Below are 27,459 nucleotides of genomic sequence, written 5' to 3'. Positions count from 1 at the left end.
AACAATCGCGACGAACAACATATATGCTGTTTACGGAGAAAATGCGCTTTCATCTCGTAGCGGTAGGAAGTGGTTTCAACGTTTTAAAGGTGGGACTTTTTGTTTAGAAGACGAGGAACGTTCCGGGCGTCCACTTCAGATAGACGAAGATAAAATTCGAGACCTTGTACAGAAATTACAGAATTTGTCAGTTCAGGAGATGTCGGATGTTCTGAAAATACTTAAAACAAACTTAAAGGTATGATTACAAAATTAACATATGCAACCGCTCGAAAAACGGCACGAACTTATGGGATGACTAACAATAAGAAGAAGGCTTATTAGGCCTATTTAACTCTTCAATGATATTTATTGATTGTTGCCCGTCTTTACGGTAGCCAAAACCGACATTCAAAGAGACATAAATGTTATCTTCTGTTTGTATATGCAAGAGTACATCTTGTACACAAGAGTACACATCCCCTCTTCTTGTTTTGAAGTTGTCCGTCCGACACCCCTTACAATTAGTTCCAGAACGAGTAGATATATCGTATTCTATTCTTTTCCAACAAAAGATATCGCTGTTTGGCCGAACACTTTATAATTTGCCGGACAACTTTATGGGACCCATAAACTGTTGGCCCACTCAAGAACAATGCCAAGCCGTATAGGTATCCTCATCAGCAATGCGTCGAAATCCGTTCCCAGCCATCGTCTTGTATCGAAAAAAAACAGTATTTACATTTCTTGTTAAAATTCTTGGGACCGTAGATTTATGGAAGGCGTAGAACTGGATAAAGTGTTGCAGTAAAGTCGCGGTCTAGATCCCTGAGGATCTCTGCGATTACTGTACCTTCCACTGCCTGCCCAGCAGTATTCCCATTGAACCCACCGTTTTTCGCGCATGCGCGACAATTTCAGCCCCAGTAACGTAAGCATTTCGATGAAATCTGGTAGCTTGAGCACCCCGCAGACTTTTAAAGAAGATTTTTAAAAGTAGTAACAATACTTATCTCGTTCCGCGCCACGTCTCTGGTCCATCAGTCGTCCCGCCAAAAACACCGGTACATTGCCGCCAATATAACTGCCTCAAGGCGTCAGGGCCCTGGCCACTCTGCTGCGTCATTGTAGATACGCTACTGCCCTGGCCGCGCATGCGCGAAAAACGGTGGGTTCAATCGGTACACTACTGCCCAATTCACTGGAGGCATCCCCGCGAGGGGCCAAGAATCTCGAGTTGCCGGGCGGTCCGTGTTTACATGCTGTCCTTTTCTACGTTCAGCATCATTTGAACTTTCGCAGTGGTCGACGCAGTCATAAAAAAAAATAGTTTTCCTACACGATCTCTGTCCTTGCTCGGAACAGGCGATGAGAGCTTCATCTCGACTTTACTGTATACTACTCGTGTAGGGTTTCAGGAAGAATAGGGAACCGCCAGCGGGAATTGTATCCAGTGTTCCGATATGGTGCATCTTTTCTCGCGCATGCGCGGCCAAGACAGTAACGTATCTATATTAGGATAATGAGGTACCAGAGCCCCGAGGCAGTTATATTGGCGAGAATGTACCGAAACAATCTGTTCCGGACAGAAAAATTCCAGGACATGTTCCACGAGTTACAAAAGATACACAAATACACTTGTTATACATTCATTTCCAGGATCAAATCATACCAATTTTTTTAAATTCTGCGGGGTGCTCAAGGTACCCCATTTTATCGAGAATCTTAGTTTATTGAGGCTGAAATAGCCGCGCATGCGCGAAAAAAGATGCACCACATCGGAACACTGATTGTATCCGCGATCTCACTGGTTTAGTGTTGTATAAAGCTCGAGTCTTCGAAGCTTCAGAGCTCAGTCTTAAAGACTAAGTTTCTATAGAAGAAGATTTAGAAGAAGTCTTTAAGACTGAGCTCTGGAGCTTCGAAGACTCGAGCTTTATACAACACTACACTGGTTAGTCCAGTCAACGAAAAGTTGAAGAGGGAAATGGAAGGAACACAATTTTTAACTTTGGGTCTTTGTTTGGACTAGGTAGTAGGTAAACATACTAAAAGTCCCCGCTCCTAGAAGGTGAGCGGGGTGCGGGGGGGGGGGGGCACGTAGAAAATACCCTTTTTAGATTTTCCGCTTATATCTCGGAAACTACGTGTCCTAACGATAAGGCCGTTCTTCATAAAATTAAAGCTGACAAAATGTGCCATAAGATTTACTTAATTCAGTTTTTCGCTATCTCGCATAGTTTCCGAAATATCCGCGCTCAAAGTTCACTAACTCTTCGGCACAATTAGTGAAACGTCATATAGACATTTGGCGCGCCAGGCCGACTGTGCCAACTCGCGTCTAGGTCGCGCACTGATTGGACCGTGTTTTTCGTTAATAACTCCTAAACAAAGCCACGGATAACATTTGTGCATAGGAAAATGTCGCTTGAAATGGTCTCAGGAACCACCCCCTTTCGGGATTTTCACGAATTTTGGGACACCCTGTATACAAAATTAAAGCTGATAAAATGTGCCACAAGATTGATTCGATTCAGTTGTTCGCTATCTCGCATAGTTTCCGAGATATCCGCGCTGAAGTTTTACTAATCGTGCCGAAGAGTTAGTGAACTTTGAGCGCGGATATTTCGGAAACTATGCGAGATAGCGGAAAACTCAATTAAGTCAATCTTATGGCACATTTTGTCAGCTTTAATTTTATATAGAACGGCCTTATCGTTAGGACACGTAGTTTCCGAGATATAAGCGGAAAACCGAAAAAGGGGATCTTCTACGTGCCCCCCTGCACTCCGCTTACCTCATAGGAGTGGGGACTTTTAGTATGTTTACCTCCTAACTAGTCCAAACAAAGTCCCAAAGTTAAAAATTTTGTTCCTTCCATTTCCCTCTACACCCCCCTTATGAGCATTCATTGACTGGACTAGGTGGTGGCTGATCAGCTAACGCGCACACCCACGGAACGCTCTAACGTTTCCTAACCTCTATACGCGTTTAGTATGGGTGGTCCTGATCCCACATTCATTTTTTATAAGTCTTATAATTTTGTCGGGGGGTATAACCAAAAATCATCAAAATCAGAGGGTAGGTAGGTGTTCCAATGTTTCATCCTGCTCTCCGAATACGAAGTATGGAGTATCGTGCGCTTCGTTTCGAAATGCTCTGAAACACGTCGATTTCTTGTGACTCTGTACAGGTACCGTTTCTGCACTTCGCGGTGGTGTGGCTGGGTGTGACGAACAGCTTTTGGAAGGCGGTGGTCCTCGGAACCATGAGCCCCCAGTTTCGTCTGGCGGTTCGCGTGCTCTGCCTGACGCTGTGCTGCCGGCACAGGCGACTTCCGCCGGAGCTGCTCGGTCTCGACGACGACGATTAGGCGAGCGGCCGGATTAGGGAACCGGACTGGGACGCCTAAGAGAACCAGAGGGAGAAACGCTTTTCTTTTGCGCGACCGTTCTACACGCGCCCCATTCCTAGAGCATCGCTTTTTATCTCGGTTCGAGGTCGTCCTTGCATCCGCCAACGTTCTCTCGGATACTTCTTCGAGGGCTGAGACTGAGATTCTTTGTTCCAAGTGGTCGTCACGCGTCGGCCGCCATCCAGAACTCTCTCCCCGTGGAACGAGACGCGATGATCGATCGTATCCCGGTTCATAAAAAAAGGTAACCATTTACATTAACGATCCCTCGCCGATTATGATGAGATCAAAGTGTGTTGTCAAGTACGCTGCGGCAATGCGTCGACATATGTGAAAACTTCGAGTACGAAATTTAGAGGAGAATAGCCGAATTTGGTAGCGCCTAGGTTAGCCCACCATGTATTTTCAGAAAGAAAAACATTTCCACAATTAATAGTAGCATTGATCCATTAGAAATTATCCTTTGAATCTGGTTCATCGATTATATCCATAAATACTGGTGCTAATTAATTATCATTTATAGATTAGGTCCAATCTAGGCGCTGGTCCAAATACGGTCACTCTCTCGTATATCTATAACTCCCTAAACTCCTGCCTCACACCGTGCATAACACCCTTCTGCTGCCAACGGGCCGATCCATCGGCCACAGCGTTTATGCAAAGCCACGAGCTGAAATCGTAAACGTCAAATCCATACCCCACCTTTATTTTTGATAAGGGGGTGGGGGATGCCTTTACGCACGCCCCTCTACTGATGATAGTTGGGGGAGGTGGGGAGTGTGGGACTCCACGCAGCCTGAATAAAGACCTGCGCAATATCTACTTAACCCCCACCCCTAGGGTAATCTCTAGCCCTTACTCACGCCTTCTGGACTGGAGATTAGAGTGGTCCGGGGGGCCGCTTTCCTCATTTCTCCCAGAGGGCCACCATTCCTCCGGATAAATCCACGAACCTAAATCCATACTCCACCCATTTGAGGCTGACAGCAAGAGGGTTAATACCAAATTTTCAAATTAAAACTTACTTGTATTCCATTTCGTCGAACGCAATAAATACGCACCGATGAAAAATAAAATAATTTGTATTGCTTTAGAATCAGTGTGAAATGCTTAGGTTGCTAATACATATGTTAGATTATGTGGAAGGGCAAAAAATTTGGTGTGCGCAACCCTTGATGTTTCCGAAACATCGTTTCAAGGCAAGGGGTTAATCTTTTACTGGATAACGTCGAACGTAAAAGAGGGAGGGTAACACTAATTCAATGATAAATCTTTGCTGTTTCTAGTGAAATCTTCTTATGAAACTTTTACCAACGTGCTCGTGACACTTTTTTGTATTGAAATGATGCCAAACATGGCACGTTAGGAGATTGTTGGCAGACGTGTAATAGATTCTGTTGACAGAATCTAACAGCTGATTGGCAGCAGCAGATTGGCGACAGATTGGCGACAAATCCTACAACTCCAGCCTCTTAAATTGCAATAATTGTCCTATGGAGACGTATATGTGGAATAGAACCTTGATAGTTGCACTCTCGATACTTGAATACGAATGCCACCAGTTGCGTTCCCTCAACACACGATGGGGATAGTTGTCTAGCTACGGAAACCACGTGACACGCAACAGTAAAGCGGCCCCTAGACGTTCAATAATATTGTCAATACTCATCGTCCCTCATTGTATCAATGTGCATTATTATCAGCGTTCTTTTCTCTATGAAATCGTGCAAGAATCACATCCCGTTCGGTCCCGGTACACAAGTTATTATTGTTTAAAGAGTATGTGTTGCCTGAATTGCGGCCGAACCTCTGGCATTTTGATGATGCAGTCGAACAATTGATATTGAAAGATGTTGAAGAAGAAAGTGATTACAATAACGATTTGTCAATATAATATAATATAATGTCAATTGTTATTGTTGTTTATATAATAAAAATTATATTTTTGTTTTTCATAATTACTATTATGTTTTTCGCACAGTCTTGAATAAAATATTTTTAATTATGTTTATAAAATCAATTACTTCAAAAATGATTGATTATTGTGTTTATTTAAAACCTGAACCTGATTTATCAGACACTTCCGATAATCTGAGAAAAAAGGTTTTAAACAAAACTTAATCAACATTCAGCAGTCTACAAATTTCAATCGAAAAAATGAAAAAAGAAATTTTTAATGCATAAATAATTAAAGTCACCTTGAATTTTTAAAAATCAATATGTATTTTTGACTTCATAATATTGTAGCTGATATTAAAACGGATCCAACGACCTAAATTACTAACCTTTAAACTTTCAAATACAGTGGTCGAAATTTCTATAAAGTCATCTTCTTTTTCATAGATATTTTAAAAATATCACCATTTTTTTTACCACGTTTTTATTAGCTCGCTTTCTTGTTGTTGATTTATCGTATCTGGTCTTGTGCCTTGTAGACACTCGGATAGAGGGACTGCGTACTCTAGACCGCTATGTTTACTATTTCCGTTTGTTTTGATTTTTTTCTGTGTGGTGCAGGACACAAGTGCGAAGTTTCTATAAAGTCACTTAGTGTTTCTCTGTATTCTGAGCAGAGAACTACGGAAAACTGCGAATATTCTAAAAGTATTAGCTTTAGAACTCACAGAAATCCTGTTTGTTATAATTTGATTCACGTGTATGAGAATGCCGAGAGGAAAAGTACTAACAAGTGAAGAAAAAGCATCAATCGATGCTTATAAAGATATGGGCTGCTGTAATTGCGTAATTGCTAAGAAAACTAATCGGTCATATACTGTGATTAATAATTATATCAATTTACGTGAAAATTATGGAAAAAATCATCTTAAAGGTAGTAATAAAAAATAGTCAAAGAGACAACATTCAATATTAATGAGGTCTGCAGCTAAGGAAAGGAAAAATGCAGCACAATTTCGACCTGAATTGAAGCTCCCAGTAACAACAAGACGTATGCAACAACTTTAATATTCTTCTGGACAAAAATACAACGTAAACCAGGCCTTAAAGAAGTACATAAAGGCGTGCGCATAACAGAGCGTCTCGAGAAGGCCGCGGCCTTCTCGAGACGCTCTGTTATGCGCACGCCTTAAACCGGCCCGTATTGATTTCGCACGGGCACAAAACACAGTGACTTTATAGAAATTTCGGCCACTGTAGTGCTAAAATATTAATACATAGCTAGATCGAGCGCGTGGACCAGTGTACGTCGCGTCGTAACAAATTCGTCACAATGCTCAGTCGCCGTATTGATAGCTCGATTGACGAGATTATATTGAAGCGTATTGACGGGATGTTCAATATTGTTGTCAATCTACATTGACAATATTATTGAACGTCTAGGGGCCGCTTTAGAGAAACGTGAATTGGACAGAGCAGTGACGTAGTAGAAGTGGGAGATTTCTTATAGTTGATTTGTTACCTCGATAGTTGTAGGAACCGCGACACTTACGGGCTTTTTGGGTCCCATTTCGTGCAACTATCGAGGCACTATTGTGCTTACTTTACAAAAATAAGAAGAATGTATCCAAATTTGCAGCCATTTTTTAAATAATATATACCTAAAGAAATAAATTTGTTAAATAATTGAATCAGAGTCACCACTAAAAATTCCTGTACGATTATTCAAAATACGGTTTACATTATTAAATATATTGATATCTAATCAATTACATGTCCATATCCATAAAATGAAAAAAATCATATAGAATGGAATTATTCGAGCTAGAAAGAAATGTTTAATTTTCGAGTAACAATAACTCCGAATGCGAAAGGTTAATAATATTAAAATAATTTTGTCAGCAGAGACATCTGCTACCAATTTATTGTCAGTCTGCGTACAAATTGTGTATAGGGGTGCTTAGTTTTGTTTTAATCAGAGAAATGTCAAAAATATGTTGGTGAAATTTTCTTCAAAGAATCATTAAAAACAAAGAAATGTTATTAGATTAGTATTATCTCGTCAATATACCTAACCCCGTATCGCGTTAGGACAAGTTCCTCACAAATATAGTGCACACCTCTTTCACATATATCGAGGCATTTGTTTATTCTAACTACTATTATTATTTACTATTATATACGTGTTACCGCCACTCGATTTTAGTTTCCGAATCTATTATAGGTGCATTTATACTGACGATGAAACATGCAAATTTCTTTCTTCGATGCGATTATGACGCAATCGCAATAATAATACGACTGCGATGGTTCAAGGTTTCACAGAGATAAATCATTCGGAAGAATTATTATATTGTTATCTTCAAGTTCGGTAATAGTCGCTAGATCGGGAGAATTAACTCGAATTGACAGGAAAACATTACGCTCTCTCTGCTAGTACCGGATTAGTCACGTGACGTTATAACACATGCGTCAGGTGACCGGGCGGAAGCGTGGGGGAATAGTGTCGCAGACGGGGAATAGCGTCGCAGAGGGGGAAGGGTAGAGTGGGAGATAAGACTTAATCTGGCTCGGCGATAGTATAAATGGATATTTCTACATAAAGATATGCTTTAAATGAGATTTCAGTTAGATTTAGTATTACTTTAACTTCATTCTGAATTATAATATTATTAACCTTTTATCTGCGTGACTTTTCAATCGTGAACATTTAGGAAGATGTAACATGAGACATATAAAATTCACAAAAATATTGCCACGATCAACATAAATACGATATAGTTTACACTAACATGGATATTATGAAAGAATCATTTGTGGAATTAAAAAGAAAATAAATTGTATGACGAGGTAAACTCGTCATCTCCAGTTAAAAGGTTAATAGAAATTGGAAAGGTGTCCGCCATTGTATCAAAAATAATGCAACTATTCTTGCATTCAGCTCATACTTCCGCCAAAATAAATGGTCAGTGATGCAACCGACCTAATGTTCTTTCCGGGTCTTCACTAGTGTCGCCAGATTGGGGTGATTCACTCGAATTGAGGGGAAAAATTACTCTCTCACTGCCAGTACCGGATCAGTCACGTGACATTGTGACACATGCACGACATACACGGAGCGCGTCACGTGACCGGACCGTGGTGGAAGAGTGGGGGCTAGCGTCGTAGAAGGGGAACGCTAGGGTGGGGGAAGAGTCTTAATCTGGCGACTCTGGTGCTCACCTATATGTAACCCAGCCGAACCTGGAATTAATAATTCACTGTAACACGGAGGTCTGGATTGCACTTCAGATCTAACTGAATTTCATAACAAAAAGTTGTGTACAATAAGACCTCGATTAACCGGATCCCGATTATAAACAAATGTGCGTTTAAGTATGATTATACATATTATGAAGGGAAATAAATGTTCAAAAATAAAGAATTTATTTTGTAATATAATGGACATTTTAATTATTTCCTCGAGTGTCGATTATCCATCGGGCCTTAATTTATCCGGACTGTTTGTCTCCCGATCAAGCCTGTTTTAATCGAGGTCCTACTGTGCTATAAAGTGACAGCACTGTATCGAAGAAAACGTTAAAAATACATGTTACAGTACCAAATCTATTTCTGCGAACATCTCGGAAATTAAAGCCGAGCGGTGATAGCATAAAAGAGAATTGTTTAGAATACAGTAGGACCTCGCTAATTGCAACCTCAGTTATTGAACGGAATCCTCGTTCGTTGCACACTAGCGACCCCCACCACGAGTAGTTAAAAGTTCTGGAAGGCATCGTGGGTATTGTGGTGGGGATCGTGGCGGATATGTATGCATGTAGAAACAAAGAAAAACGGCACTACGAAACACTATGAATGGTTACCCCTTTCGTTGCACAACCCTTTCGATTTTCGCATGCATTTTCGGTCCCGTTTCGTGCAACGAGCGAGGTTCCACTGTAGCACTACCTCGACCTCATCGAAATTGGCTAGGGATCGCTGACGTTAATAATACCGAAAAAGAAGAAAACAAAAAAAAGAACGAAGCACGAGGTAAAAACGAACCGAAACAAAAGGGGTTGGGTGCTCGTCGAGGAGCTGACTGGCTCGGAGAATTTATACAACCGTCGGCTTTCGGCATTAGCCAATTTTAGACGCTTCGAATATATTAACGTTTTACGCGAGAGAGTTTCACTCCGATAACGATTTTATAATAGCCTCGGGAGTGAGTGAGTGAGTGAGTGAGAGAGAGAGAGAGAGAGAGAGAGAGAGAGAGAGAGAGAGAGAGAGAGAGAGAGAGAGAGAGAGAGAGAGAGAGAGAGAGAGAGAGAGAGAGAGAGAGAGAGAGAGAGAGAGAGAGAGAGAGAGAGAGAGAGAGAGAGATGCGTTCCTAGCCGAGCGCGATCGATCGGGGCTGCTCGGTCAAGTACAATAAAAAAATATTATATTTTCTCCTAGTCCGCGAGAAAATCGAACTCTACGATAATAAATATTCCATATTCGAAAGACTAAATTCCCAAGCATTATATTCTCGGTTCTACTGATCGAACACCCCTCGCGATTACTTGCTGCGAAACGCCCGTCGTCGACGAACAAACTGGGGGAAAAATGTCGAACGCGAAACCACGCGAGCACACGCCGTTTGGTCGAGAGTGTGCCTGGGGTTCCCAGGCACGTTCGTTGCTTCTTTAAAAACTACTCGAATCACTATAAACGTATAAGCGTAAGCCGTATTCCTTTTTCTATGCAATCTCAAGTTAAATATAGCTGTTTATATACATACTATATATATACACACACAGACACACATACACGCCTACCGTCTATAATTAAAAAAAGCTATTCTGAAAGTGGAACAGAGAGTCGACATATGGCGAGAACGACGAACGAAAGAAAGAATCGAGGCTCGGTCTGTATATTTCGTCGGCTCGCCGACAGAACTTCCGAGGAACGAGCAGTCTCGCCAGATCAGGGGAATTTACTCGAATTGAGGAGAATACAGTTACCCTACCAGTACCGGATTAGTCACGTGACATTGTGGCACATATTGTGGTGAGATAACAAGAAGGTTCCTGGCAGCAGTGTCGCCAGATGAGAGGAGGGAGCAGGAATTGAAGGGGAAAGTTACCCTCTCTCTGCAGTGCCGGACACATGCACGACAGAGACGAAACGCGTCACGTGACGGCAGTGGCACACCCAGGGAGGGGGCAGGGGCCAAGTCCCCCCCCCCAAGAAAACAATGTTTACCTTCCAAAATTAAAATCGCGGAATAGCCCTTGACAAATATGTTGGCTAAAAAAAGGTCATCACGCAAAACCTATGGCTGGGTTCAGCTCGCCCCCCCCCCCTCAAGATTGCACCTTCGGTGCACCACCGCGTTACGCGGCCGCGGCGCATAGTGTGGACCAGATCGACGCGCTAGTTGTTCATTGGCTAAAAAGCAAAGTCCCCATATCGATTGTTAACGGATCTACAATGTTTCTTAAATATCCATTACGTTCGAAAACGACAATATTAATGAAAGTTATTAAAAACTCTCGTTACATCAAGCGTTCAAAGATCAAACTTCTTCAGATACCATTCTTCACCGAATAAAATCCTTTTTCTTGATAACGATGACCTGGAAAACCTATCTGAACATTATGTGCCCAATTTGTTTTTATTAATAATGTATTTCTATGTTGAGAACGCGCCAGGAACTAAAAATTATTGTTCATAATTTATTATAGAGACAAATGCTTAGTGAACTAAAGAAAATCGTCGAAGTTTTTCACCTTTCACAAGAGATAAAGTTGAGATTCGTGTACATTCGTGTGCTCTAACAAAATGGAACATTTTCAGCAACATCTCCTTTAAAAGATCCTGCAAAGTTCACGTCCACTTTCGTCCACTTCCGGAAGTTATGACAGTTTAAAGCGTCCCGTCGAAGTCAGTAACTTTGTAAAATATAATGCTTAGTCTTGTTTGAATACTTGTAATTCCTTAAATGAGACAGTAATAATACATTTTTGTTATTTCATTAAATGTAATAAACTTCGTTCATTCAGAAATGATGGATTACTCTTGTTTGAAAGCCTGAACAGCCAGTTTTCAAATATTATCCGTTATTCACACGATTTTTCAGACATTTTCGGTGGCGTGACAAAAAAATGTTTCCTACAAAAAGTAATTAGTAAACAGAGTCTTCTACAAATCACAATACAAAAAATTTCAAGAATTTTTTCAAGAATGAGGTCTTTATGCTTTGAAATAATAGTGAAATAGGCGTGAACAGCTATGCTTGAGCCCAAATAAGAAGGTACTTACTAGCCGACGAATTTAAGACTCTACTGCGCATATGACTCTAACGGAACTCGTTCATTGGTTAATCCCCATACTCGTACTTCGCCGACCACGCGATCATTGGCTTACGCCATCAATTTTATGGCTGACGCGCAACAACATGCGCAGAACAAGTACCTTCTTATTTGGGCCCAAGTATAGCGCGTCGATCTGGCCCACTGTGCGGTGTAAGCGTGGGGAAAAACGTTGTAGAAGGGGTAGGTAGAGTGGGAACACAAGTCCTGCACCGAGGGCCTTCTTGTCATCTCACCATAGTACACGGCAGAGATGAAACTTGTCACATGACTGGGCCGTAACGGAAGCATGGAGGAAGAGCGTCGTTGAAGAAGAAGGGTAGAGTGGGGAGACGAGTCCCCTAATCTGGCGATTCCGGGGACGACTTCCAGCTCGCTGACCCCAAGCGTTGTCGGACGCTATCCAACGAGCCATTTGACAGATCTAGTTGGCCAATTTTGGAACAGTTTTGTTCGCGCTGCACAGTGGGCTGTATGCCCGATTTCAGCGGCCACAGCTAGTTCAAAATTCGCTCAATATTGAAACTGCTGTAATTTCGCTAAAATTTATCAAAATTTGATAAAAAAGCAACCATTTTGAAGCTTGAGATTTCTACTCTTTGTACTGTATACCGTTTTTGATGAAATGGATGTTTTGAGTGCAAAATTTGTCCATAAAGAGGAGCGTATTAAATTGTAAAGTTTGTAGCTATTTTTCAATCAAGTACTGAGGATTATAATCAATATTTTAACGTTATTCGTCTATTTTATGTACACTATCGCAAAGTGTAATCATTTACATTTAAAATATCTTTTTATTACTACGCTTATATTAGCTTGCCGTGTCATTGTTGTTGTTGTTGTTGTATGCGTCAAATCTTGTAATCGAATTTTAAACCACTTCTCGATGAGCTAGAGACTTGAAACTTTAAACATAGCTCGGAACTGGGTGACAATGCAATATTAAAAAACAAATTTAAAAAAAAACTATGCGTTTAGGAGATATAAACTATTAAAATTTTAACCATTACATCTCCCCGCGCGGCGCTCGGTAGTCCCTCATCGCGGCTAGCGATCCCCACTCCGCGCGCAAGCGCTTACCTACTCCACTACGTGTTCACACTCCGACTCATCCCCACTCCACTGGCCCACTTCGCATCGTAGGAGCAGTGTTCCGATTGAACCCACCGTTTTCCGCGAATGCGCGGCCAGGACAGTAGCGTATCTACAATGACGCAACAGAGCGGCCAGGGCTCTGACGTCTTGAGGCAGTTATATTGGCAGGAATGTACCCAAACAATCTGTTCCGGACAAAAAGACTCCAGGACGTGTCCTACAAGATACAAAATATACAGAAACACACATGTTATACATTCATTTTTCAGAATCAAATCATACGAATTTTTTAAAAGTCTGCGGGGTACTCAAGCTACTCGATTTCATCGAAATGGTTACGTTACTGAGGTTGAAATTGCCGGGCATGCGCGAAATACGGTGGGTTCTATCGGAACACTGCGTAGGAGCTCACTTTACTTACTGAGTTGGTTAGGATTAGGTCGGGGTGGAGGGCGACAAGGACCGCCGATTCGGCTCGGTAAGCGGCTCGCGGTCGTCACTAGAAACCAATATGGCGGCGCCCTTACCTGTCAAAAACACTGCAATAGCTCCTGAACTATTGATCCTACAGAATGGAAACTTCGATTTGCAGCCGTCATGACACAATATTTTTCCTTTTACAAAAGATGGTTGAAGTGGTAATTAAAATCGATTACAAGAGATGTAAAGACTAAAAAGTAGAAAATAAAAAAATATATAAAAAAACTTGTTAAAAACCACGCTTGTATCAAAGTGCACTAAAAAGGAGAAAATAATTTTTTTAGACATTAGCAACAATAAATAAAAGCGTGGAGCGCCCACGAAGATTGCGTCAATATAGTTTAGCGCTCCACGCTTTTATTTATTGTCGCTAATGTCTAAAAATATTATTTTCTCCTTTTTAGTGCACTTTAATATAAGCGTGGTTTTTAAAAAGTTTTTTTATATATTTTTTTATTAAAATAGTTATTACAAAGAATAATCTCCGTGATCTATAACAGTATGGAAAAATATTATGAACAAAATTTGCACGGTTTAGAGGGGGACATGTTGTGCCACAAACATTTTCTGCGTGGGTGGAGGCATAGAGGAGATTTCAAGGTCACCTTGATTTTTTTAAACAGAATGTCCTTTTTTATACCATATATCGATAGGGTATCAAATTCTGAGTATAAAAGTGTTGACCTTCGTATGTCCTAAACCTAATAGTTAACGAGATATTATCAAAAGAAGAAAGAAAATTGTTTTGATAATATCTCGTTAACTATTATATTTAAGACATATGGAGGTCAATAGATTTTTACTCAGAATTCGATAGTCTATCGATTTATGATACAAAAAGTAGGTCTTTCGATTTAAAAAAATCAAGGTGACCTTGAAATCTCCTCTATGCCTCCACCCACTCAGATAATGTTTAAGTCGCAACATGTCCCCCTCTATACCGCGCAAATTTTGTCGATAACATTTTTTCATATTATTACAAATAAAGGCAATATTCAAAGTGGACATAGTTATTGCCCCACCCTGTATATTATTTAAATTTCATGTGTATACTGTTTTCTTATTTTAGTGTATATTGTGTGTTTATTACTATTATTTAGTATTTATTTAAGTTAATACGAAGATCTAGCGAATGCGAACATGCAGGATGTGAGAAATGCTGCGATTTTCGCGCGCGTGCGGTGGCCATTTTTTCGTAATTCAACTATAAAACACGGAGTAACGTGTAGTAGCAGCAGCTTTTTTTCTTGCATCTTAATCAGAAAACTTCAGAGAACACAATGGCACAGAAATGAACACCTGGTCGCACCCGGAGGTATAACAAACTCATTACCGAAGTCTTAGAATCATAAAGAAAGTGACTGAATAATTGGTTATCTTTAAACATTAATAACTGAAAAAATGTATATAGTACAAAAATGAATTTCTCTTAAAAGTATACCTTATACTTAGCTAAAAAACTTCTATAAAACAAAAATCTGTTAGTGTATGTAAATAAGGTAACAATTACTAATAGGCGAATTCGTTGAGAAATGAAAGCGTGTTAACAGAATTTCAAACTTCCGACAAATTTCAGTTCATATTCAACGAACTCAAGCCACAAAAATTTTACAATTTATGTAAAGTTTTAAAAATTGATTTTGACAGCGCTGGAATCGGGCATACAGCCCACTGTGTGCGCTGTTCGATTTCCTTGCATCGCGCCCACCTATCTACCAATATTGCAAGACGGTAGAAACACTTTAAGAAGTGAAGCTTTATTTGATTTTTCAATATGAGAACTACTGGATCATTTACACATAATCTCTCCCTCACGTCAATTCAGCATATTTTTACTGATTCTGAACAAATATTACGTCCTACGCTTCGTTTTATTAGGCATTAACAGTGCGAATAATTTTATTTGATGTCTACCTCAGTTTACCTCATTTTTATTGTTGATGAACGAATTTACAAAGTTAATCATTTATCTGTTCATTATGTCAATTTTTTATAATTGTCAATTTGACACCAAGGGACAAATTAACACACTACCCACCGGTAATTATTCAATACTTTTCGATTATTACCTATGATACAGCTATGGATTTCTTAATAAGTTATTCGTTTTTCTATAGCAATAACTATTTTTCAATCGTGAATCAAGAAAGCACTCCGAGTACCATGATCGATTTCCTTTGAGATTATTGTTTAAAAGAATATTATTTAGCTTCTTTTTGACAAAATACGGTTGTTGAGAATCCTATTAACTAACAGGCTTCCAGTCGAGAGAAGGGTAAGGGGTAAGATGACTAGTATAGGATTCATTATTTTACAGTTATTTGTTGCAACGTATAATCAGAATTTCGTTAAATCTGCATATAAGCATTGTTATAAGTAGACTGCGGATCTTTATGCATTTATACATTACAAAAAAATTGAGAAAACGTTAATTTTAAACTCATTTTGCTCGAATATCTTCTAAACTACTTATCTCATCGAATTTCTGTTTAAGAAAACCTGTAGATTTTCACATTCCGCATCCTTTATGTCATATTACTTTTCCTTGTAAAACCAACGGTTTTCGAGAAAATTGAGAAAACGTTAATTTTAAACTCATTTTGCTCGAATATCTTCTAAACTACTTATCCCATCGAATTTCTGTTTGACAAAACCTGTAGATTTATAAAAATTTTCGAAACACAGAATTTTGTACGAGTTTTATTTATTTTAAACCTACAAATGTTATTACCAGTGAAAATAGGATTTTATTTATTTAGCACGACTTTCTTCAAATTTTTTCTACAAAAATTGAAAATTGCATAATCATCTCCGCAATCTAGTTATAATTTATTACAAATTAGTTGAATACTTTTCGGGTTCAGCTGTTTTCTAGTATCAGACGTTTCGTTGTTGTTAATTGCATCTATTTACAAAACAGGTGTATATTAATGACAACATTTATTTTGTCATTCTGGTCGTTACCTTGACCGTTAATAATCTGGAAAACGAAAGTAAACATTTTTCTAAAAAAAGTAACTTCTTTAGAGAAAAAATGTGGGCACTATAATTATCGCTGTACACACTGAGGTGTAAGAAATTGTGCTACAACATTTATATTAGTACAAGCTGCATCGTTTTTACGTTTATTGTGACAAAGTTTGTGTTAATTAGTCACGTGACCGGGTCAGGAACACGTCACGTGACCGAGCCGTGACGAAAGCGTGAGAGAATAGCGTCGTAGAAGGTGAAGGGTAGAGTGGGCGGACGAGTCTGAACTCTTCGCTCTCCGAATTATTCTTCAATTTTTTGTTTGCCAACAACTCCCTACTAAGGTGAAATGCCCTAAGTGTGGAAAAGCCAAAAGTGATGCCTAAATCTGGACATCTGAATTTTCATAGTAAAACCAATAATTAAGAGATATAATAATTATTTTATATATTCTGAGATCTCTCTCTCTCTCTTAGCTACAACTAGGTGTGTATATAATTTGATTAAGACATCAATTGAAATTTAAAAATAAATTCGAAGTTCATCTGAAAACAGTATACAAAATTATATATGAAAATAGCTATTTTCATGCGAATCGTGTGCACATTTATAGTTTGAACTTTTATTAGAAAAAAAGATAATACTTTAAAGTAAAATTTTAAAATAATATTTTTAAGTAAATTGGCAATCGGGCGTAACTTAAATAATAATTATTAATTCAAATATTAGAACTGTTTTGAAATATAAGTATTTACTCCATACGCGCGGGGACGCGATAAGCTTACACTGGATGTGCATTCGCCTTAAACCGGACTCGTGTTTGCGACTAAAATCATCTCGTTATTTTTACACTTAAATGGCAAATTCTTTGACTAAATAAGTAAGTGTACGTATAACTAGTCTTCTGTTAGTTTGTAAAAAGAGAGAAACAAAATTAAAAATTAAAAAGAACAAGAAATCAATAAAAATTTACACGAAAGGGAAAAGATAATTAAACAACAAATTAAAGATATTAAGTTGAAAATCAATGATAAATATAAAAAAATAAGGTCTAAAGCAACTAATGAAAATAACGGTGAAATTAAAGAAGAGAAATTGAAATTATGCACTTAATCAGAAGATATAGACAAAAGAAGTGTTGTCTCTTGAAATGCTTGTTTTATAACAATAAAAAAAATGAAAATTAAACAGGACACAATTTAAATCATTAAAGATTTAATAAAGTTTGATGTTATAGATATTATACATATTTATTATATGTAAATTTTCAATTTGTCCCGGTATAGGCTTTACTTTTGTCCAGGTACTAGCTTAGATTGGATTTTATATGTCCAACTATAGGTTAGAATTGTTCTTAGTAGTACAATTAAAATATTAATCTAAACAATAATTGTGGGATTTTAAATCACATTACAAAATCTGAAGTATATATATGTTAAAACTCTTAAAAAATTATTTTCGTTTATCTAAACTGATAAAATAGTAGGTAGCAAAAAATGCTGTCCAGGCTTAGGGCATTTCACCTAATTTTAAGTGTTTCATTTGAAATTGACTTCAAAGGACAGTTCCTTCACTGTTACTCGTTTTAAACAATTTTGTTCACTAATTATATCAAATATAGCTCTCAACCTTTGCTGTACTTTATATTTGTGGAACTTCTATTTGTATTTAACTAAAATTATTGGGTATGGGAATAAGTTTACGCCCTTTTGACAGATGTCGTTGTACTTAAGTACCGATCGCGTATTTGATGGAACGTAGTACATGTTTTTGAAAGGTCTATGTCTAAGCTTCAAAACGCAGTTAGTGGCAATTGTTTCGAGCGTGAACAGCAGTCAATTTTTCGCGTGGAAAATGTCGATTTTTGTTGCAAGTAAGCAGTATTTGCGGGAAGTTATGTTGCATTATTAAGTTTTAGAGAAAGGTGTTGTATATTTACGGGGACGATGCTCCATCAAATACAAAATCTCGACGTAAGGGACAAAGATTGCGATGGTGTGCCAAAAAATTCGAAGATACAGAATTGCCAGCATTACTTGATGGAAATCCACGTCAAACACTTGCAGAACTGTCAATTAAATTAAACGTCGATCTACTGTTGGAAAACGTTTTCACGCTATGCCAATAGTTTATAGACTTCTTTTCAACAAAACGGGGCGGAAACTTATTCCCATACCCAATATTTACATTTTTCTTTCTCTCCTGTCGAGTCACACTCGACAAAGGAGTGCAAAGATTCGATTTTTGGCCAACTAGATCGGGCAACCGTTGCGTGCTGTGTCTCCGACCGTGCTTCGCTGTCATAAATGCAACAAAAAAAAAAAAGAGGAACACTGAACATGAGAGCTAAGGATCGCTAGGTGTCCGTTCGATCGGAGATGCGGATATGGCGCCGTTTCCTTTTCGTCCTTGTTGCGTTGCTTTTTTTCATCTCTCTCCGTGTAATGACGCCACGCTCTCGAATAGGTTCGCGGGAGCGCACGCGGACTAACCGTTGCCTATCTACGTCGTAAGATCACGCTCAATAAATGTCGTAGCGTACGAAAACGAGCTGTTTTGCAAATCACTATATCGTGCAAATGGAATCGGAACGATGGAAGTTCCCTTCCAGCGCACAGCGAGTCGAATCAATTACGAGGAAAAACAAACGGTTAACGTGAAGCTGATACACACACAGACACACACACACACGCGCGCAGAAAATAACGAAAAATACTTGGAAAAAAATATATAAAAAGAGAACACTAGGTCAATTAACGGAGATGCTTCTACAAATGCGACGCCGCGTCGATCTGCGCGCCCGTAGAACGCCCATACCATGGATACAGTTTCTACTGTTTACGCTGTTGAGGCTTTCAAGCGTAGCCTTGTCAGTGTGGAATTATTTTGCCAACGTTTCGCAAGCATTGCAGCTAGCTTCATCAAGGGTCGGAGGACACGCTGATACTTGTGGTGCTCCGCTAATGTCGCGGAGCTGGCTAAAACCTGGATGATACCAGACCGCGGAAGCCTCGAATCTCTCATCCCACGGATGTTCAGCGAAGGGTACCCGATTTGTGTGTGGATTCTAGCTTCCTTCTTCATTCTATTATATTAATCCTGATTCAACCCTCATAGCCGGCTACAGTTTTTCCCCGATATAAGACGACGCACAGTCCAAACGGCCGATTTAGAAGTGCAAAAGTCAAAAAACCAAACATGGAGTAGGCATTTACTACCATTTCTTACATCAACACACATGTCTGTAGAAGTTAAAATCGACCATTTTACTTCTCAAATTAATTATTGTTAAGCGTGGCAAACGTTGAATGTAACAGTATGAAAAATAGCATCGAAATAAAGGACATCCTTTTCACCTATAATTTATTGTTTAGAACGTTACTGTCGATTCTAATTATAATAGCCGTGTTCAGAAGCATTAGGAAGATATACAAATAAAATGAAACAATTTTTCGGAAGTGTTTAAATTATGTTTTTCAGGAAATATAAAGAAATTAATTTTTTTAGTTTGTTGTAGGAAATACTAATAATATTCGCCCGTATTCGCGTTAATTTTTGCATGAATATTAGGAATGGAATATGTAGTTTATGCTTTCGTCGGTCTCAAAGACACATCTGCCACTCGTAGTTCCCGCGTTTAAAATTAATATAAAAATTTATTATAAAAACTTCTATTAATTTTTAATTTAACTTTAAAATTTTTAATTTTTATAAAAACTTCATTTAGATAATAATTGTTCTAGTAATAATATATACAAGAATAATCTTTATTCTCAAATATATGCCTTTCGGCGTTACATTTTTTCTCTTCTTCCTACATTTCGACACATTTCTTACATAATTACATTTTCTTACTTCTAGCTTATCTTAATATTTACACAACAATTTACAGACTATGTATATCTTTGTTCCTCTCTACTTTTTGTCCCTATCTCTCTTTACCCTCTCTTGTCCTACGCTACTTGTACACTATTTTGTTTCCCACTCCTCTCTCTCTTTCTTCTCCACTCTTTCTCTGTTTTCTCGTAGCTTCCTTCCCCAATTTGCACCTTTCCCAATTTCGTCTAGTATTTCTTCTATTTTTCCCTCTATTTCTTCCATCTCCCTACATCTTCCTATTAGGTGCTCTAACGTCTCCTCCTCTTCTCTACACATCCTGCATACTTTCTTCCCTTCTTTTTCCCAGAATTTATTTGCTCTTTCCTCGTTGCCACACCTCAGTCTTGCTATCGTCTTCACCTTATCCCCTTTTCTTCCTCTTTTTCCTATCAGGTATCTCGGTCTCCCCACCGTTCTTATCTCTTTGTACGTGGGCACACTTCTTGATTTCCATACTTTTTCTATCCTTTCTTGGTCCTGTACCTCCATGTCTCTGCTTACTACTTTCCCCTCTATTGTTCCTTCCTCTTCTCTTAGTCTTACTACCTCCTTTACCCCCATTCCGCATCGCCAACAGTATCTTTTTCTCTCTTCTGCCCATCTATCTAGCTTTCCTTCTTCTTCATCCTTCCTTCTTTCTCTCCAGCATTCCTTTAATAACTTTCTGTTTCCTTCCTTACTAATTTTATCCTCATATCTGACCGCTCTCTTGCCTGCTTCTATTCTTATCTTGTCTTTCTTTATTTCGTCCCTACATAGTAATGTAGCCTGGTGTTGTTCTTTTTACACCTAGTATCCATCTAATGTATCTCTCTTGTAGTCTTTCCATCTCCTCTCTTTCTTCCCATCCCCAGATCTCTGCTCCATATAGTAATATTCCCCTCACCACCACGTCAAAAAGCTTCATTCTCCACGTCACGTCTGCCTTGAACTTCCTCTCTCCTATCCCCCATAATCCTCCCATTACTTTCCTAGCCTTTCTTTTATGTGCGCCGTTTCACTATTTGTCCTATTCAGTGTGTAGCCTACGTATTTAATTTCTTTTACTTTTTCCACCTCTTTATCTCCCCACTTCCAGATCTCTCTCTTCCGGTTTCCTTTTCCGTTACTGCATATTAATACCTTTGTCTTTTCGCTATTCACCTCTAGTTTTTTCCTCTCAAAGTATCTGCTTGTCCTCTTTATCATCTCTTTCAGGCCCCTCTCATCTTCCGCCATAAGCACCATGTCATCTGCATATCCTAGAGACCAAATTTTCTCTTTTCCAATTACCACTCCTCCGTCTTGTCCCATCCTCAGCGTATCCTCCAGGTCTGCCACATATATATTGAACAATGTCGGACTCATCGGGCACCCCTGTCTCACTCCCTTCTCCACCCAGAATGGTTCCGACATTTCTACCCCCACCCTCACTCTGCATCTCGTCTCCCTATATATTTCTTTTACTTTGTCTATTAACTTCTCTTCTATTCCCTTTTTTTCCATTGCCTTCCATAGTACACCTCTATCCATTCTATCGAATGCAGCTCTTAGGTCGACAAATGCCATGCATACTTTTCCCTTCTTTTCTTTCAACCTTTTCCCTGCCACATGTTTAATTATGTACACATTATCCATTCCCCCTCTCTTTTTCCTGAAACCCGATTGTGTCTCGTCTAATCCTTTTTTTTCTTCTTGGCTTTTTATTATCCTATCATTTAGTATCATTGCGTAGATTTTGTACGCTGTCGCCGTCAGGGTCACTCCTCTGTAGTTCTCCGCGATGTCTTTATCCCCTTTTTTGTGTATGGGAACTACTACTCCGTCCCGCCAACAACCGTAGTCCCGTTGAAAGCACCGGTTCTCGTTAGATCACCGAAGTTAAACAACGTGGAACGTGACCGGCACTAGGATGGGTGACCGTCTGGTCAAAAACCGGAAAGTGACCCATCCGGGGTGTTTTTCACGTGTTGTTGGCAAAAGGTGGTTCGGAACCCACCATAAACAGTAGGTCCCGCTGAAAAGGCGATGGTGAGAGTGGAAAAAGGAGAGGATTGGTAAATGAATTTGAAACCCTGAGGGGACCAAATATCATGTCCAACTACTACTCCGTCCCTCCATTCGTCTACGTATCCCTCTCCTTTCCATATCTTCCAAATAACTTCTCCTAGTTTTTCTCCTATACTTTTTCCTCCTGCTATCCATGCCTCGTTCTTTATCTGATCTCTTCCCTCCGCTTTTCCTTTCTTTAATCTCTTTATTTTCTCCATCACTTCCGCTTTTATTTGTGATTCCTCCTCTTCCTTTGTAGCGTTTCCTTTCACCCTTCCGCTTTCTTTCTCCTCTGCCAATACCTTCTTTCTCTCTTCCCCCCCCCCTAATACATTCATGAAGTGTTTCCTCCATTGTACCATATTTATTTTGTCGCTCACCCTCACTTTTTTCTTCCTTTCTCTATTTATGTATTTCCAAGCTTCCCCCTCGTCTTTGATTTCTTCTATCCTTTTTTCTTCTTTCTCTCTCCACTCTCTTTTCTTTCTTTCGCATAATTCTTTGTATTGTCTCCTCTCTTCTTTGAATTTTCTCGCTTCCACTTCCCCTCTCCCTTTCCCCTTTCCGATCTCTTTCCATGCCTTCTGCAATTTCTTTTTCCGTTCTCTACATTCTCCGTCCCACCATTCCGTTTTCCCGGTTATCCATTTCTTTTTCCATTTCTTCTTCTCGGTTTCTTTTTTTATTGTTTCTGCCAGCTCTTTCCATTCCTCTCCAACTCCTTGTTTTTCCCATTTCATCTCTTCTATTTTTCTTTTGAATTCTTCCATCTCTTCCTGTCCCCATACCTGCACTTCTCTCTCCTCTTCTTCCTCTTCTTTTTCCCATTTTGCTCCTTCTCCTCCGATCGTGGCTATTATTGGTTGGTGGTCCGACTCTATCCTTCTTTCTATTTTAAATTCTTCTATCTCTTCCCATGACGCTTCATTTACTATTCCATAGTCTATCGTCGTTTCTATCTCGTTCCTGCTGAACGTTGTTTCCCCTTCTTCGTCTCCCTTCGTATTCCCATTCAATATTGTCCACCCCTTTTCCGTTACCATCTTCATTAACTCTATTCCCTCACTGTTCATTGTGCGATCTTTTGTTTTTCTCTTCACCCTCTTGGTTGTTTCCTCTTCTTCTCTATCTCCCTTTTTCTCTATTCTTGCATTAAAATCTCCTATTATTATCATTTTTCCCTCTTCTCCTTCCTGTCCTACCACCTTCTCTAGTTTTCTCAGTTTTTCCGTACTTCCTCCCCTGTTGTATACCGTTATTATCCTCCATGTTGTGTCACCCATCTTCGCTCTTCTCTCTTGTATCCCCTCTTCCTCTGTTTCACTTTCCTTTTCCACCGCTATTTCTTCTCTTACTCCTGTTATGATTCCACCTCTAGCTCTCCCTTTCTTCTCTACACGCTCTGCTCCTTGACATTTCCACTTCCAGCCTTTTGGCATCTTCCTCCTCCACCCTTCCCATTCTCTTTCCTCTATCCACATCTCCGTCATTCCTATTATCTCGTATCCTCTTATATAATTCCAGAAGTCTTCGTCCTTGTCCCTTATCCCTGCAACATTCCATGATAACACTCCTTTCTCGTCTTTTCCTCCCTACCTTCCCCCTCTTTCTGCTCTGCCTCTGCCCCCTCTTCCTCTGCTTCCCTTTTCTCCTCTCTTTGTCTCCTCCTTTTCTATTAGCTGTTCTCTGAGATCGTTCCAAATCCATACTTTTTCTTCTATCCATATCTTCTTGTATCCCACTTTGGTTTTATTTCCATTTTCTCTTTCTTCCCTTGCCCTATCTCTTATCGTTTCCTGTACTTCTCTTTCCTTCCTTGTCAGATCGTCATCTATATATACTTTCCTTCCTCTTAATTTCCTTTTCATATTTATCACTCTTCTTTTTTCATCCCACGATCCCAACTTTACTAGGATCGCTCTCTTCCCTCTTCCAATCTCCGCGACTTCGTTTAACTCCACCCTTTTTTCTGTCATCTCCTCTAATATGGCCCTTGCCATCTGTTCGGTCTCTACCTCGTTTTCTATCTCCTCCCCTTTTATAATGACGTTGTTCTTTCTCTCTTGTTTCTCTTTCCTTTCCCACTCTGTCTCTAATTCTTTTAATCTCCTTTCCTGCTCTCTCTCTCTGTCTTGTTTCTTCTTTCTCTCTGTCTTCTTTCTTTCGCTCTTTCATCCTCTCTTCTATCTCTCTCAGCCAGTTCTCCTTTTTCTCCTCCTCTTTCTTTTCCCATTCCTTTCTCTCTGCTTCCAATCTCTCTATCTTCCCCTCCAGTCTCCTTCTTTCTTCCTTTTCCTTTTTCCTTATTTCTTCTATCTCTTTCCTTGTTTTGCTTGCTTATTCTCTGGCCTCTTTTCTTCCATCTTCTATCTCTCTTCTCATTCTTCTCATTTCCTCCATGAGTCCTCTCATTCCTTCCGACATCTCCGAACACATTTTCAACACCGTTACCACCCCTACTTGTTCTCCCGTCCCTATCCTTATTTCGCTTTCACTTCCTTTTCCCTTTTTATTTGAGGTTTTCCTTTTCTCCGGTGATCTCTGCGTTGCCAAACTCTTTTTAAATGCTCTAACCTCTTCATCTGTCTCTCCTTTACCTCCTTTCTCTTCTTCGTCCCCCTGTCTCTTTCTCTTCCATAACTCGAGCGTTCCATATGAAGCCTATCTCTCTCTACTCCATCCGAGTGCCTTCGGCGGTCTTCCCTTTCTTTTTCCTCCTGGTGAGTTTGCCGGTGTTCCCCACTCTTCTACTGTCCCGGCGTCTTCCTCCTCTGTCATCTCTTTCCCCTTCTCACCGAGTTCTACGAGCCCGTCCATATCCTCCGCTGCTCTCTCTCTCTCTCTCTCCCCCTCTCTCTCTCTCTCTCTGTCCTTTCTCTCACTCTCTCTGCCTCGCGCCTGCGCACTATATCCTGTTCGTCAACTTTGAGGTTATCTTTCCTGACCTGTTTCTCTCTCACTCTAAAATCCCTCACAATATATTTTCTTAATATATTCCTATTCTTGGTTCCTCTCCCTTCTCTCCCTTTTTATTAACCTGCACTAGGATTTTCAGGTCGCAGAAAAGCGCCTCATTTATTCTATAAGCCGATGAAGGCGGGTTGACAGTGCAACACGCCGCCACGCACGTGTCTGCAGTTTCTGCGGAGATAACTTCCGAAATATTACGATTTCGTGAAATTCACTTCTTCACTTCTTTTCTACACTTGTCCGCGACACACTGAGCAACTTTCACTATCGAGTCAAATGTAATTACCGCCAAATTTCACCAAAATCACAGAGCGATGATAACACACGTGCTATACAATGCGCCACCTTCCTTCATCCTCCCTTGTTCTAGTAATAATTATAATGATTATTATTAGATGTAAATATTGTTTCCTTTTTATTTTTATTATTATTGTTTTTGTCGTAAATTTTATTTCTGGAAATTATACTTTTGTAAAATAAGAATTGTGTACAAGTTTCTCTTTCCTGTCGTTGTGAATTAAAACTGGCATTCTAAATTGAAATACATTGCTTCCTCTGCGCTATTTTAAGCAAAAAAATATTTCAATAAACTTACGGAACTCTATTAGCCTTCTTTATACTTACTTAATGTGTATAGAATACATGTAACACAGAATTATCGATTATTAGTAGCGTTTAGACTTTGCACTCCTAAATCGGCCGTTTGGACCACTATGCGACGATGTTTATTTCGAAATAAGAAAATCTCTGTCCCCTCTTCTCTTTTTGAAGTTGTTCACTCGACACCGCTCATTGCCAGAACGAGAGGGTATGACATACACTCGTACGAGAAAGTATTCGGACGCTTATAATTCTAACATTCAACTAATGAAATATGTATATTACATTGAACAATACTTTGTCACATATAACAAGAGGTGAGTCTTGAGACTACATAAGTAACACTAGAACATAATCCAACAATATATAGCGTTTTTTATAATGCATTTATTATAAACACGTACTAGAAGTGACACACAAAAGTATTCCAACAGAACATTTAATAGTTATTTAAATTGAATAATTTAAAGTTTTAATAGGAAGTTGGACCACCGTTTGCTTTTATGAGTCTAATTGTAAGTCTGAAAATCACCTCTTGTCTGGGTGTAGTATGTTTTCGAGCACACACTGTACAGTGAATCCATTAGCCACGTAAAATTCTTAACGAAATCAACAAAATATAATTTGTCATTAAATGAAAGTATATACAAATTGTATGCAATTTTCAAAACTTTGTGCTAAACAAAACCATTTAAAAATGCTAACTTCTGAGAATGATTTATAGATTGCGGTCCTTCGATCATTTTTATTAAACACTATTGAATAAAGACCTCCAATGACTTTGAATGACCTTGAGTCGTCCGCTGTATGCATCTTAAAATGCCTTACTATCACGTACAAAAGAAACGATCAAACTTTTCTGCATTTCCGTGCAAGTTTGACCTTAAATGACCTTGAGTCATTGAACTCATCCTGAAACGCACTATTAGATGGTGGATGACAGATGGATGACTAGTGGATAAACATATCATTCCATTTAAAAAAAGAAAGTTGCCCTTTACCTCACCTTCAAGTATCCATCGGGAAAAAAATAAAAGTCCCATCACATGGTGTCCCCCTCGGTACTGAACAACTTGCAGCTGAAACAATTTTGCGTATGATCAATATTTTTGGAGATATTTGTCTGTAACGCTTTATAATTGCCACCCTGAATAACAAATTCCGAATATCACAGATTATTATGTTATTTATTTTGTGAAAACAACCACTGAAGATGATCATTTCTTCGGTTTCCAAGAACCTTCCCTTGAGGTGAATAAAAAGTGAATAACTGTTCATAACTATTTGAGTTAATAGTCAAAATTAATAGCTGTTCAAATGAAGGTAGGGGAAACTGTACTATTGCTGGCACCAATGCCGTAACGAGTTTATGAAGCGTCTGTGGCAAGTGTCTAATTTGCGCCTCCCCGTAAACCAATAATGACAAAAAAATGAAAAATTTTAATGTAACAAATTAAATTTTACTAAAATAATTCCAATTATCGATCGTAAATGTTGACTATTAAATTTATAGATGCTTTCGGCGCTACCGTTTCGATCAATTACTAATACTTATTATTATAATTATTATAAATTACTATAAATTTAAATTTGACTAATTGCAATATATTAAATACTAAATATTAACCTCATCAAAATGAGTTGCCTGTATATACAATAATGTATTTGTCAAGGTATTTGTGTATGAATAAATAATCTATAACCTAAATAAGAACAAATTTTTATTTATATTCAATGACGACTTAAATAAAAGAAATACAAAACATAGGTATATGTTCAAATAATATAATAGAAACATAAAGCAGTTCA

At 39.0% G+C, this 27,459-nt stretch overlaps 2 protein-coding genes across 2 annotated transcripts in view; both read left to right on the top strand.

The window, feature by feature from the left end:
* Nucleotides 1-4,584, top strand: part of Dopecr (G-protein coupled receptor DopEcR) — a 50,133-nt gene extending 45,549 nt beyond the window's left edge. Inside the window, exon 4 of the mRNA XM_076428734.1 lies at nucleotides 3,173-4,584. Coding sequence (XP_076284849.1) covers nucleotides 3,173-3,352 — 180 coding nt within the window. The 3' untranslated portion in view covers nucleotides 3,353-4,584. The remainder of the gene's footprint in view (nucleotides 1-3,172) is intronic.
* Nucleotides 3,501-27,459, top strand: part of LOC143211246 (dynein axonemal heavy chain 5-like) — a 181,294-nt gene continuing 157,335 nt past the window's right edge. Inside the window, exon 1 of the mRNA XM_076428730.1 lies at nucleotides 3,501-3,638. The gene's annotated coding sequence lies outside the window, so the exon portion shown is untranslated. The remainder of the gene's footprint in view (nucleotides 3,639-27,459) is intronic.

This window comes from Lasioglossum baleicum, chromosome 8, assembly GCF_051020765.1.
Source record: "Lasioglossum baleicum chromosome 8, iyLasBale1, whole genome shotgun sequence".
Lineage (NCBI taxonomy): Eukaryota > Metazoa > Arthropoda > Insecta > Hymenoptera > Halictidae > Lasioglossum > Lasioglossum baleicum.
This window is presented reverse-complemented; position numbering and strand designations above follow the sequence as displayed.